General features: G+C 36.8%; 1 protein-coding gene across 1 annotated transcript in view; it reads right to left on the bottom strand.

Moving 5' to 3' along the window:
- Positions 1 to 10,524: 10,524 nt before the first annotated feature.
- Positions 10,525 to 15,589, bottom strand: part of LOC104621224 (peroxidasin homolog) — a gene marked incomplete at its 5' end in the record, with an annotated part of 44,143 nt that continues 39,078 nt past the window's right edge. The window contains 3 exons of the mRNA XM_010287653.1: positions 10,525 to 11,163; positions 11,810 to 11,923; positions 12,977 to 13,109. Of these exons, the coding sequence (XP_010285955.1) occupies positions 11,041 to 11,163; positions 11,810 to 11,923; positions 12,977 to 13,109 (370 nt within the window). The remainder of the gene's footprint in view (positions 11,164 to 11,809; positions 11,924 to 12,976; positions 13,110 to 15,589) is intronic.

The following is a 15,589-nucleotide window of genomic DNA, read 5'->3' as shown; positions in this document are numbered from 1 at the left end:
CACCAAGGCTTTTATTATAAAATGACAAACCTGACGGTCTGCTGTAAAAAGAATTACTTTAGTGAAATCCTGTCTGTAAACTGTAGTCACATACTATCCCTAGCAATCTAACGAGGACAGATTTGTAAGTAAACTGGTTATAAATGTTCCTTGGGCTACTTCTGTTTTCAGCAACTGCAACTGCAACTTTTTGGTTTATTTAGTTCTGTTGTACTGGGTACATGTGTAAACAAGCAAGAGTCAGCACACGGGCCTGGGATGTTACAGAGGATGGGATTCCTTCCAGATAAAAATATATTGTTCAGTTCTGTCATACTGACCTATAGTAGACTGACATTACTGAAACTGATCTTGTGATCCCGTAGCTTAGACACGAAATTCCTTCTCCCTCTTAACACACAAAATCCAGACCTACAGGAATATTATAAGCTCAACGAATGGGCCCATGTGAACCTCATGAGGTTCAACAGGGCCAAGTGCAGGGTCCTGCAACCTGGGTCAGGGCAACCCCCGCTGTCAATACAGGCTGAGGGATGAAGTGATTGAGAGCAGCCCTGCTGAGAAGGACGTGGGGGTACTGGTGGATGAAAAGCTGGACATGAGCCGGCGATGTGCACTCTCAGCCCAGAAGGCCAACTGTATCCTGGGCTGCATCCAAATCAGCATGGCCAGCAGATCGAGGGAGGTGATTCTGCCCCTCTGCTCTGCTCTGGTGAGACCCCACCTGGAGTCCTGTGTCCAGCTCTGGAGTCCTCAGCACAGGAAAGACATGGACCTGTTGGAGCGGGTCCAGAGGAGGCCACAACAATGATCAGAGGGATGGAACACCTCTCCTGTGAAGACAGGCTGAGAGAGTTGGGATTGTTCAGCCTGGAGAAGAGAAGGCTCCGGGGACACCTTATAGCAGCTTTCCAGTACTTAAAGGGGGCTTCTAAGAAAGATGGGGACAGACTTTTTAGCAGGGCCTGAAGCAACAGGACAAGGGGTAACGGCTTTAAACTAAAAAAGGGTAGATTTCAACTAGATCTAAGGAAGAAATTTTTCACCATGAGAGTGGTGGAACCCTGTCCCAGGTTGCCCAGAGAGGTGGTAGATGCCTCATCCCTGGAAACATTGAAGGTCAGGCTGGACGGGGGCTGGACGGTCAATCTGATCTAGTTGCAGATGTCCCTGCTCATGGCAGTGGGGTTGGACTAGATGACCTTTAAAGGTCCCTTCCAACAAACTATTCTATGATTCTATGATTAAACTATTTGGGGTGCAATCCTGGCCCTGTGAGGGTCCCTCCCAGGACAGATCATTCAGTGTCGATGACAATACCACGTTTTCTTAGCAGAGACCAGATTCCAGCCCTGTCTTCTATCTCCTGTTAACAGATTTTAATGTGATTTCAGAATGAAAAACACGTCACCTGGATGGGTGAAGGCAGGAAGGCAAAATAGAAAAATAATGGTCCATTTAGGGAAGCAATTTCTCCAGCATTTTTGTAAGATCATACATTATCAAAATCTTAAATCATAAGTGCTTAAAATTTCCATAATCCCACAGGAAAATTAAAGAACATAATTTTAAAACAGCTGAAATTAACTGGCAGTCATTGCCCTCAGCTTTCTTCAGACCAGACTTAGCATGGCTATCTTGTTTGCTTTGCAAGAATTTGTAAACGTGAAACTATACCATTTTCTATGAAGTCTGGGGTGAACACTCTAGTTTGTATTATAGTAATAAGCAGTCAACCACTCAGTGTTTGGTTTACAAAATAAATGTCTGACTGTTGTGGTATTTGCATTTTCTTCTATCCCACAATCTCTCTTTTATTTTTACTGTTGAAAGTAGCAATTAATAAAAAAAGTCAGTAACTTTTATGTGTATAAATATTCTCATTTTCCAAATAATAAATATTACAGGTTTTAAGGCAGCCATAGTTATATACTACTGCTAATCTGAATGCTTCTAGAAGACAGGTAAAATGGTTTGCAGTGTTTCTAATGGAGAAGCAAAGCCATTATCAGTAATTCTGCACAGAACAGAACGATACTCCTTTCTACCCTCTTGTAAGCAAGTAATTATCACAAAACCCACCAAGACTGGCACTTACTTGCAGTGTTAGTCTCAACAGAGACACCAAGGCTTGAATAAACTCAGGTCTTCGTCTGTGTCTGAATAATTTTCCAGAGCTGTGGTGGAGTTCACTGGCACTGGGAAGTTCTCACATCTGCAAACCACGGCTGTTCAGTAGGCCAACAAGGCATTTTATTTTCCAGTGGTGCAAATCCAACACTAAAATATGCAAAATTCCTAACCACAGCTATAGCTTAATGTAGCCCAAACTCTTTAAACTTCTAATATAAACATTTTCCTAAACCATATTTTTCTGCTCTTTCATAAGTGTGGGCTATTCTTGTTTTAATTTAATTTAAATTAAAAACAGAACTACAGGCTGCCATACAGACAAGCTTGTGGCCTGAAAGAGAGACAAGATTATCACTAGGAACACACAACCTACACAGTATGTTACTACAGCGCAAATCCCGACTTCCCTATCAAAGCCTCTCTCTCAAAGCTGTCGTACTGTTATATAGGGTATCAAGGGTGAAGCAAACAGCAGCAGATGGGGAAAAAACAGCAGCGACTGTCACCAGCCTTTTTCTTTTTGTGAACAACTTCTTACCACAGAAAGGAAGCAGCAGCCCAGCCTTTCTTTATTTTTCCTTTACTTTCCTGCTTTCTCAAGTGTGATCAGTCATACTTGGCTGATTTTTGCTACAAGGACTGTCAGAGCGGGGCTCACCTGTAGCTGCAGCAGAATGTTTATAGCAGATTAAATAATTTGAAACCTTAAGTAAATTACTTTAATGAAAATCAAAACAATTACAGATAAATATGGATTGCTTTCTAGCCTGTGTTTATACAATTAGCATAACACAGTTAAATACAAGATCATGCATGGGGGAATAAGGAATGTCACTCCTACTAACATAATTTGGGGCTGTAAAATAGCTAAAACCAGGTTTAGGATCTGGCTGAATATGAATTTTCGGTGAGCTATAGTAAGTGTCATCTTAAACTCTGAATGTGCACCCATAAAGCCTTGAAATTTTTAAAATACAAAATGAGAAGCATGATCTACTTTGCAAACAGAAGTGAAAGTAAGGGTCAGGATGAGCAGTGCAGGGCTGAATACCTGCACATACACACATAAACTGTTGCAGGCTGAAATTCTTTGTGAAAGTAAGTAACCCACTATTAAAATTTACATTATGGTGATGCAGAAGTAAGATTTTAAAACTTTCAGTCAAGACTGCGTGTGTTTTTAAGACATTATTAAAACACAAGTCAGTGTCTTAATGTAGTGAACACTGTATGAATTGAGATTAACATGCTGTGCAGACACTAGACAGGACTGCAGTGACTTTAAAAAGGGCTTTAAAAGTCTATTAATGTAAATCAATAGGTAGAAGCTATGCCCATTTTTATTATTCCCAATGTGCAAAATGCTTGATCTTAAAGGTGACGTTTCCTGAATACATCTGAAGTTCAAATGGAAAATATTAGCTGCTTGTGAGGTGAGATGTGGGGTAACAGCAGCATTCCACCACAGAAAAAAAGAAAGAACAGAAGATGAAAGTTTGAAAAATCCACATTAATATTTGCCTGCACCAGAAACAAGCTGTCATTTTCTGACCTCAAGGCATCTATTGTTTGTTATTGACTGAATTGATCACCGATATAAAAGAAAATCCAAATAATCCCATGGCAATCTTTAAATCCTCTCGATATAAGAGCCTAGCCTGGCAACAAGCTGTATGCAATCATGCAAAGCCAGTTCAGCTGAAAGAAAATATATATTCCACTCCTACGATGTCTCCAGTCTGCTGCCCTGCATTCAAGAAAGCCTTTCTACAAAGCTTAATTAAAAAAAAAAAGTCTTCATTTTCAGTGACAGCATTTGAGATTTTAAATAAAAGCATAGGTTGCAAAATAACTCAATTTCAGCCAGAGGGAGAGAAAACCCTTGATTAAAACAGCTTGAGCAGTCCTTCAGTAGCTGGAATTGTTCTCTACATACGAAAACTGTCACCCTTGCCTCCCACGTGTAGCAAGAAGATGGCTTTCTACAGCAAAGATGACTCAGGAAAGAGCGAGCCCTCAGCTTGGTGTCTCCTCGCAGAGTTCCTTGGAACTGTGAAACCCGTATTATGGAAATTTGTGACAGTGCCAAATCTGGCACCTAAGCACGGGAAAAGGACAGGAACCCCAGCATGACCCTTTGGCTAATGTTTCTGACTGGCTAACTCTGAACCCTCTTCCGAAGTAGCCCGTTCAGGCCTCCAAGTCCTCCTTCAGCAGCTAGGACCTGCTCTTCTGAGGGGTCAGCCTGATGACTTGCCCCAATAAACCTTTTGTCTTGTAGTCTGGAGTCCATATTCGAGTCCCTTGGCTGTGGAAGCATGGAGGAGAAAAAAAGAAAAGGTGTTCTTCACCGGAAGAGAGGCAATGCCTCCCGGGGACTAAAAGCCTGCCTTACTACCACGCCAGCAGCCGGTCCAGTGAGTGGCGAAATTGATTCCCGGTGCCTGGGGATTCTCTGTTGCAGTCTAGTGTCTGTGTTGCTGTGGTATATTTAATCAGTTCCTATATTCCTGATGAGCTGTTGCATTCTGCCCGAAAAAATTCAGAGTACTTGATGAAATCTTTCTGTTTTTTCTCCCCACCAAAACAAAGCAATAGTTTCTTTTCCTTTCTCTGGACGACTCCTGATTACTTTTTCCCTCTGGGTACTTTTTTCATGCTAATCTCTATGAAAAGAGACATGAAGCACTTTACTGTGCTGATCCTTGGAATGGCTGCGAGCCAGGTTAACAACAGACAACATCTCATAAAGATATAAGTAGGTAATGGGATTTATTTTGGCAACAGAGCAACATTTTTAAAGCATGTGACTTGTGGGAATGTAAAGTTCTATCACTGAGGGAGGCATCAAATAGACAGAAACATCTTTACTTGAAGGCAACAATTAGGTTTATTCCTTTATCACAGGAATTGCTGTTCTGTTCCATTTCTGAATCTAAACAGAGATATTCAATTCATAACTTCTCAGCTAAACACAGCTAGCCAGATCTTCTTGTGACTTAGACACATCGGATCTGTACTCTGCTCCGTCTGTTAGCAGGCTGGAATGCTAAAGCGCAGTGAAAGGACCATTCGTAACACTGCTGGGTGGACTGCAAAGATGTTGGGCAGAAAAGAAAAGGAGAAGTATGTTGGAGGTGCAGGTTTCCTTGCCTTGTCATGGCAGGCTAAGTGTGAAAAACAGAAGGAAAAGGAACTACTGCATGAAATTAAGCAGCCAGGGTAATTGCAAAATAACAGTCTGATAATTGCTAGGATGTCTGCTTTAGAACACGGTATTAGCAGACAACGCTGCCTTTTCATGACTCAGTACAATCTCCTGACAGGTACATCATAATGCATAATTATGATTACTGATTACGACAGTATTAGTATCTAGTAATTCATTACATGATTAGTAATTTATTGGTTCCCATCAGAACATTTTTTCCTTCCACTGAGAGTCTGACAAATTTTCAGCATGATGAGATATGTGTATATGGTCATATTGGTGTTGTTTGTTGACATATTCTACCAAGCTTTTTGTCACATATCAGATCTCTTTTTTTTTTGTACATAACAAAAATTAGCATAGTGAATTCTGAAATATACTTCAGTGAACCCCACATTGTAGATGAGAGAGCTCATGAGAGGACAGTAAACAGTCTTTCTTTCTACTGGTAATTTTATAATTGTACTACCCTGTATATGCAAAACATTTAATCTGTTTTAACAATATTACAACAGAATAAAGCAGACTTTTTGAGAAAATTGGTCAAATACACCAGCTTTTGATACCTTATTCTAGTTTCCAAACTAAAACCATGGAACAGTCCCAACATGCCTAAAAATTTCACTGTAAAATTACTGATTTGGTAAAAACTACAGGGAAAAAAGCATGGAACTAGTAGGGGATTAAAAAGAAAGTATAAGGAAAAATATTTTTAGATCATATAAAGACATACATTATGGCAGCAAAATATTATTTTACAAAACAAAGTTACTGAGTATGGGAGGTCATTCCCTATAAGACAACTTTAATCATACTGCAGCTGAATGATTCTTAGCTGTTATCAACCTAAAGGAATAAAGTCAATTTACCCAGTTTATTTCAAATATAACTGAAAATTTCTCAGCATATATCAGTATCAACCCAAGAGTTTTATTCTAAATGTCTAAACTTTATGGTTTGCTTTTTTTTTTATAACTGTTAGCAAACTTCTGGTCAATTAACTCTGTTGAACCTTGGCTGTTGTCTTGTTTGGACTAAGGCAAAGTTACTTACTGAAACAAAACGTTCTCTTCAAGTCTCTGCCTGCTTTAGTCTCATGGTAAACAAAAAAGTTGTTGAAATGTAAATATTGGCGTATTATTAGATTAGGCTTAGCAATTCAGGAACTGACTATGTCTGTTAAAAGAAGCATGCATGACTCATTTAAGTTACGAGAAAAATGTATACCAGTACTTTGCCAAACTAGTTTTATCTGAATTTGGAGAAAAAAGTAATCTGACTGCCCTAAAATTTTTATAGGATAGTGACTGAATACTATTCATCAACATTTTGGAAGAATATTTCAGCAGCCTGCTGGAAAATACATAAATTACCCTATTGCAGTTCTGCTTTTCTAGATTTGCCTTATCAAATACTCAAAGTCAAACTACAGTGAACCACAGCCAACTGCAACTTGAAAACGATTCTTAATTGTATATCTTAAAGTCCATCTTTAATTTCTCCCTTTTCACTGTAAGGCAACTTAGAATTCTATTCATTGTAATGATATTGTATCACAAAATGCTTTACTGTATGAAGTTGTGAAGAAATAGATGAATCTCAGGTGGATCTAACAAAGGAACTGACCCAGTGCCCTAGGGATCCCAACACTTCACCAAGGGATGAGATGGTTTAACCCCAGCCGGCAACTAAGCCCAACACAGCTGCTCACTCACTCCCTTCCATCAGGATGGGAGAGAGAATCCTTGTGGGTTGAGAGAAAGACAGTTTAATAAATAAAGCAAAAGCTGCGCACTTAAGCAAAGCAAAACAAGGAATTCATTCACTGCTTCCTGTCGGCAGGCAGGTGTTCAGCCATCTCCAGGAAAGCCGGGCTCCATCACATGTAATGTTTACCTGAGAAAACAAACGTCCCCTCTTCTTCCCCCAGCTTTATCTGCTGAGCATGACATCAAATGTCGTGGGATATCCCTTTGGTCTGTTGGGGTCAGCTGTCCCAGCTGTGTCCCTTCCCAACATCTTGTGCACCCCCATCCTACTCGCTGGTGGGGTGGGGTGAGGAGCAGAAAAGGCCTTGACTCTGTGTAAGCACTGCTCAGCAATAGCAAAAACCTCCCTGTGTAATCAACACTGTTTTCAGCACAAATCCAAAACATAACCCCATACTAGCTGCTATGAAGAAAATTGACTCTATCCCAGCCAAAATCAGCATATGATGTGAGTAAACAATGAATGTATACTCAAGTGCATTGGAAGACATGTCATGACTGGATCTATGTGAAGACATGAGGAAGTGAAGAAAGTGTGTAACAGCAGGCTGTATGTAAGTATTATGAAATTCCCATAAAAATTGGGAAAAAAAAGTTCATCACTAGGAGTTTTCAAATACACATTTGTGCTAAGAAGAATATGTATTTTTGTATATCCTTTCTGAGTATACATGTATTTTTTTCCCATCACCTAGAAGAAAACAATGAATAGATACTTAAATTCTATGTGTCATAATATTAAAGAACTTACTGAATCTACATGATTTGTTACCTCATTGTTTAGTTCCCAGAAAAGGAGTCTTCATGATGAGCGTGGTGAGACAGTGGAACAGGTTGCCCAGAGAAGTTGTGGATGCCCCATCCCTGGAAGTGTTCAAGGTCAGGTTGGATGGGGCTTTGAGCAACTTGGTCTAGTGTCCCTGCCCATGGCAGGGTGGTGGAAGTAGATGATCATTAAGGTCCCTTCCAACTCAAACCATTCTATGATTCTATGACAATCCTGCATAAAGTAAGTAACATGGATCTTTGATAAAAGCCTGCACCCTGGACTCTTCAGTCAATAATCTAAACAACACGTGTATTGAGAAGAAATCACTTGGAATTTACTTGGAAATGTGGCCCATTTTATTTTAACTGAAAAGCATTCATTATACAGTGCAAACAGTTCTTTGGTAAATTTACTGATTAAAACAAAAACAACAAAGACTTTGTTTTAGGTAACATTAAAAAAGAAAATAAATATGTAAAATTTGCAACATATTACAGCAATATTCTCACAGTGGATACTGAGGAAATGGTCATCTAGCCATTGGCCACTGTTTCAGAAATGTTGAAATCAATGCTGATTCTGCAGACACTGCAATAATACTGAATAAGTACAACCCATGACTGATTACATTTTAAACTGTGGATAAAGACCTGTTTTTCCTGAATGGTTTATACTCAGTTGGATGGCAGAAAATAACTCAATATTACACTTTTTTAAGCATATCCAGACTCCTAAGCCCACTTTATATACCATATGAATAAACAGTGAACAATGAAGAAAACCTCCCACTTTACTCTGGAGGCTGGAGAAAAGGAACAATCAGATATAAGGTACTATTTTATAATGTATAAATGGAAACTCTCTTCTCCTATAAGCGGAAATCTTGAGAAAGTTTATTTAATATAAAATTGGAATAAAAGAATGCAAGTAGTAACCAGCTGGATGTATTACTGCCTTATTTAACTGTTTAGACAGTTAAATTATATTTGGGTTAGCTCTGCAATCCTTCCTCTTTGAGGAATTCCTGCTATAGGTCAATGGGAGTTCCATCTGAGTTGGAATTACAGGACGAGACATGTGGTTTGGACTCTCAACAAAAGTCAACAAAATACCAGAGTATCAAAGAAATACAGGAATGACAGCCTCTAGGAACCATATGATACTCAAACACGCTCGCCACACACAATTTCTAAAAGTATTAACATAGAAAAATTACATAAGTCAAAACATTGTATATAAAATCAATTAAAATATTCTTAAAAATATAAATTGTAGTTCCATGTGTACCTCTACCACACACCTTTAACACACCATTCACATGTACATATTGCTCCTACCATAGTACGAAACAAGTTTCTGTAGCTTTAAAGATACACCAAAGTTTGAATGTGTTTCACGGTATCAGTTTATCAAATTAGAAATTATTAATGTTAGTAATCAGAGAAATTATGTGCCAAAATATTATAGTGGAACTCATATTGCTGTGCTAGGTTAGTTATTAGACAGGTATTTGATCTACCATGTAATAATTAAGTATTCAGGCTGTTGGCATAATCTGAAATGTTTAAGATGAGAATGTTTAATTTTGTGCAGATTTCTTTGATACCCAAATCTCTGTTCCCTAAATTTGAACAATAAACACAGAGGTCGGTGAACTATATAACTAAAGAAGAGCTCTGGTTCTAGTTAGTCCTGACTTAGGACTTAAGGACAGAGCCACAAATTCTAACATATTAAGTATTCAGGGAGAGAATCAATTCTGAATAAAGACAAAAAAGCTGTAAAATGAGGTATGATAGTTGTCCTTCAATGAATATGGCATATAACTCCTGGTCAAAAATATGCAGTTTGTATTCTAAAAAGTACAACTTTGAAATGCTAGTGTAGACATATACTCTATAATGTTAAACATTTATTAAATGAGAAGTAAAGTCCATTGGCAGACCATTTTTAACATGAATGATAAAAATATCGAGGTAAAAATATATATGTATTAGATGAAACTGGAAAAAAACCCTAAAAAATCAAATACCTTGTCAGAAAAAGTAGTCAATCCACAATTAATCATGATGCTTGATTTTGATTGTTCTTTTTTTCAACAAACAGTGCCACAATATAATCAGGAACATATGCCTATTGACAATATGCACAATGAATCAGTAGGAATCTTTGTATACAAAATGGCATGTGACATCTTTTCACATTTTTATAACAGGGCCATACAAATACATGAGATCTTGATCTGACATCAAGAGAAGCATGCTTTAAAATGGGACTGGATGGTCATGTTACAATGATTTAAAATAAATGAAACAAAAAAAAAAGTTGCCAAGTAAGTACATATGTTTTGACAAAAAGGATTATGTTGATTTTAAGATCAAATGCTACTCTGTCATGTGTTTTCCTAGAATGAGGAACACTGTCAATTACATCTGTAATATGCATTCATTTGCTTTTTGTATCTTCCAATTACATTTATTTATATTTCCTTACTAATTCTAGCTTATTTGGTTTGAAATTTTTGATTAATTTTGCTCCTTGAATTAATGAAAGGATGTCGAAAGGTGTCATGTAGTTTTCTTTATTTCCTTGCTGGACCAGATGCAGAAATGATAGTGTGATTCAACAGAATTTCCACGCGTAGGTGGGTTTGCAGAAACTGGCCCTCTACGGCATTGCTCTGGGCACAGTGACCTTGTGTTTTCCTTTTCCCCGCATTTACTAAAAATAACAAAGAGCTAAATATCAAGTCAGACTGGTACTGAAAAAGGATAGTAAACTTTTAATATTGCTAATTAAAGATAGGAAACAAAGTGTTCATTTTAGAGTAAGTCTTAAGCTCAGTCATTTTGGGTACCTAAAACTACCTGACAGTGTTCTTTTAAAGTAGCACCACTTTGAGTTTGTCTAACCTGAGAAGTTTAACAGACGATTAACTTTGACCTGTTTGCTAATTTCCCTTTCATTAATTTTTGCATTGTGATTACCTTCATGGGCAGAAAATAAAGTGATACATTATGTTATACTGTTACAGCACCATTAGAATGTTGGAAATCTTGATTTATAGCTGTTGTTAAGACTGTAGTTACCTGTTTTTGCCATCAGCAGGCATTGATATGATTTGAGGAGTATGCACCCTAAATTCTTAAAAAGCAGACTTATGGCTTCTTTTTATTAATATTTTGTTTTAAGCAGACTGGACAGCAATCTCCTTTAACCTTCACAGGTGCTTCGCAGTCAGCCAGCGGGCATGATTCTACAAAACAGGTAATCTGACCAACCTGTGTCAGGAAAAAAAAGTAACAAACCCAGAACATACTTAGCTACAAGTTCCAAGCAAGAAATATATTTTTCATAGTACTGAAGAATATGTTCTCATTCATGCTCTCCAAGATCTTGGCTACTAATATCTACTCCACGTAGTTTACTTCAGTGTAAACTGATACTGAGACGGCTCTTTGTATTTTACCATCTTTAATGGGGCCTTATACCATTTTATCTAACATTCAGGCATGAAACTCTGGGATATCAAGTACTGACATATTTCTTTAACTACCTTCTTTATAATTTCACCACGATAAAAGAAAATTAAAGTCTAGCACTAAGTTAGATGAGCCTTCATTGATTTTTATCCATTTTAGTAGACTTTTTCAAGAAGTCTCTTACTTCACAGTTAATTTCGCCAGTTAAAACTATACATCAGTGAAAATGAATATATAATAAAAGTATATAAAGGCTGGATTGAAAACTGGTGTCAAGGGCAGGGTTATCTGAACAATATACTCTTTCGCACCACATAACTAAAGGTCCATAAAGAAACAATTAGCAACTATTACCCAGAAATTAGAAAGCACAAAACTGGAACTGCTGTTTTAGAAGAAGAACCTGATATAATTTCTATCTCAAAATGGATTTCCACATACTTACTTTGCATTCACACACAGTACAAGGGTCCCTTTTCCAGGTTTCATTGCTGGAATACGATTTACCCTTTTCATCAGTGCAATCAGTTTTACTGAGGCGTGATTCAAGTTTTTTTATCTGAAAACATTAAAAAAAGTTAATAACTGAATCCAATAAAGGTTTTATTTTATTTTTATTTCCTCTTATGCTACATAATCCATGATAACACTTGTCTGGGTTTTTCTTCTCAGTACTTAATTTTCATAATGCTAAAAGACTGGAAACAGGTAATACGTATGGAAACAGCCTTTCAAAAGAAAACTAATAAAAGATACGTATTTCCAACCATGGATACATCTTTTCCTACCATTGGTTTGCTGATTGTGTGCTTCTTGGGAACAATAATTAGGAAGGCACAATTTTTAATTTAATTTAATCCCTCAGTCTTTTTTACATACAAAAAAGACAGAACTGACTGTGAACACAGCATTTCCACTGTCAAAAAGGAAGCATTGAAGATGAGTGCAACAATGATTAAGTAACATCATCAAAGATGGAATCAAGTTACTATGCAAACAAATATAAAATTCATATCTGTAAATTACATGGAAAAGCTGCTCTGAAGGAACTTAATTATTCTAGGCAAACATTTTGGCCTACTTTGGATTTGTCTGTCCTATCTGGTATACATTTTTAAAACTGAATCCCATTATGTCTGAGTTATTCTGAATAGAGAGTTTATGCCACATCATAAAGGCCTTCTCCAAGTGATCTAGATCTTAACTATGTTAACAGCTGTATGTAGTCTGGCATATTCTTATTAAGTCTACATTTTAATAACAGTTTTACACAGATTCTATACATTTCAGGTAGGAAAAAAAGATTTTACTAACTCTACAGACAAATTTTCAGAGAAAGGCTAATCCCATGTTTAGTATACAATGGTTACACAAGGCTTCAGGTTCAAAAGTCAAGAGGGTCTAAATGTAGAACATTTCAGTATGATTTCAAAAGAACATAGGGATAAAGAATAATAACACACCATGTTCTGTGTTGTGTTTTGTTTGAGATACTATGTGGTGCTTTTTGGCTGCAGTCGATGTCTAAATATTAAAAACATGAGAGGACTAATGTTAGAAAAACATTATAAATTAAATCTACAATTAGAAACTATCCATTATAGCACCTTACCTGGTTTCTGAGACTTGAAATAGTTTTCTGCATTTCCAAAACAAATTCTTTGAAGTCATTCACTGCAGGCACGTTTGTATTTTCATTAGGTGCTGATGTGGCATTACGAAAATATTTACTCTGTTTCACAGAACTGCAACAAATGAATGCCAAGTCAGGGTATTCATCTAACCCATTTTTATTTGGCTAGATATTTGAGAACACACAGCAAAAATGTAAAAGAGCAACCAACAAATGTAGGAATTGTATGAACCACAACAGCACACAAGACCCACTAGTGCTGAAGACAGCCTCAGGTCAGGTGAGCTGTGAATTACTGTTGATATCAGTAGCAACAGGGAATTTCTTGTACTTCGAAGAATAATGTATGTATTTCATGCAGTGGGACACACAAAGTTGTGGGACACACAAAGTTGTCATCAGTGACACTAGAGCATCACTGGGAAATCTCTTGAGCCTCCAATATGAAAGCAGAATGTAAAAGAGCAACCAACAAATGTAGGAATTGTATGAACCACAACAGCACACAAGACCCACTAGTGCTGAAGACAGCCTCAGGTCAGGTGAGCTGTGAATTACTGTTGATATCAGTAGCAACAGGGAATTTCTTGTACTTCGAAGAATAATGTATGTATTTCATGCAGTGGGACACACAAAGTTGTGGGACACACAAAGTTGTCATCAGTGACACTGTAGAGCATCACTGCACTGGGAAATCTCTTGAGCCTCCAATGTGAAAGCAGACAAAAGTGAGAGAGTCTTAAAAAATATTACTTCCACATGAAATTCATAGTTGAATGAACATGAAATAGTTGCTAATTCGCATTCGGATTCCTAGTTTCTCCCTCTATGTGCTCATTAGCAAAATATGTATTTAAAGAAATATGACTTTAAAAAGGAAAAAGTTGTTTTTCATAAATAAATGAGAAGTACTTTTGGATATGAACATATTCCTGTGTTCCATTTTAACTAACATTTGAAATCAATACTGCTTATCGTACACAAAATCTAGAGTCTATTGTCTATAGCACTTCCCAGCTGATATCTGATAAGAGATGTACAACACTAAATTATGTTAATCAATTCAGTCTGTTCATGGGAAAAAATTATCAAAGGAACTGTCCATAACTAATAATATGTTATTTGGCACTACTTAAAAAACATCTATTGGAAACCAAAGATAACACTAATTATTAAGTCACTTATTACATTAAGATCCTCAAATCCATACAAGCGTTCCAATTTTGTTAGTGTGTCTTCTCCAGAGCTAAGGGATACCCAAAGAATGAACTGGCAAAGAAACCCTCGCTCATATAATAGAGGTCAAGATTTATAATCTTTTTTCAAAAATTAAAACAGCACTTATTGGCAGGTATTCAAACTACTTGGTTTCCCATAGTTTTTCATCTAAATTAAAGAAAAAGAACTCTAAACAACATAACATGCCAAAATTCAAGTAAACCAGCTGCTATTGTACAACAAAAGGTTTAATCTTCCCCACCTGCTTAAGTTATTGAAAATGAGAAGGAAAAAAAAGGAGAAAAAATCTTCTCACCACAAATGCAATTTAAGTACAACAAGGAGCATGAGAACTGATGAGAATGTTAAACGACTGAGGTTGGTTTAGCTTTATTTATGCTATAAATAAAGTATTGTAAATTTAGTATTTTGTAGCCCTAATTTGTAACTGGACAGTTTTTGAGCTTCATTTCTGAAACACAATCAAACAGCAAGTTAACAAAAACAAGCTGCTTCTCAGATATAAGCATTTATTTTTTCTTGCTTTCATTTTTAATGTAACCTTTCTACAGTTTTAGAATTATGGTACTAGCATCTTCAAGAAGTGAATTGCTGTTTCATAAGTTTAAAAAATTCTAACAATTTACTTGCAAAGACGGATGAAACATCCTTTTTCAATGTTTACTTCAAAGGAACCTTTCTTTTTCTATTGTTTGTAAGTAGGCTTATACTATAGGCTTATACTTTAACTTATACCTTATACCTAAAGGCTCTGTTACTTCAAGAGAGTTTCCTATTAATTAAGTGAAATATAATGGTGGTGTTTCTTCAGTGTTATAACAAACACATGAGTATTTGAAACTGCTGAAATAAATTTACTTGTCTACATATCTGTCTGGCTGCTTTCCTTGCCAGAGTGGGTAGGCTCCTGCCTGGTTGTCTCAGCCAAGCAGATGATTTTATTTGCTGAAAGGACACATGCTATATGGAAAGAGCTACAATTCAAAAGAGTCTCAGATTCACTCATCATGAAGGATCTTCACAAGAAATGTTTGGTCTAAGCAGAACTAATTTCATTTCACTGATTCATAGATAAATTTTGATTCTGTGGAAATTGCAGGGACCCTGTGCAGTTGATCACTTTTGACTGACATTGTGATTTACTTCCTTGATAGAGTATTTGTGGATTAGGGAGTTATAAACAACATTGTCTATAGCACTACTATTCTCCATTCCTGTTCTGAGTATTTTGGTAATAGAAGCAATCCCTACAATTATCACAGATTTTACGCTAGTGTTATCAACACTTGGTTTCCTCCTAGTTCTACAGAAGGACTTAGCAGCTCCAAAGAGGAAAGGAAATAACTCAGTTTG

The sequence above is a fragment of the Phaethon lepturus genome, unplaced genomic scaffold (genome assembly GCF_000687285.1).
Source record: "Phaethon lepturus isolate BGI_N335 unplaced genomic scaffold, ASM68728v1 scaffold9585, whole genome shotgun sequence".
Classification (NCBI taxonomy): Eukaryota; Metazoa; Chordata; class Aves; order Phaethontiformes; family Phaethontidae; genus Phaethon; species Phaethon lepturus.
The sequence above is the reverse complement of the archived record's forward strand: the minus strand, read 5'-3'. Positions and strand labels throughout refer to the sequence as shown.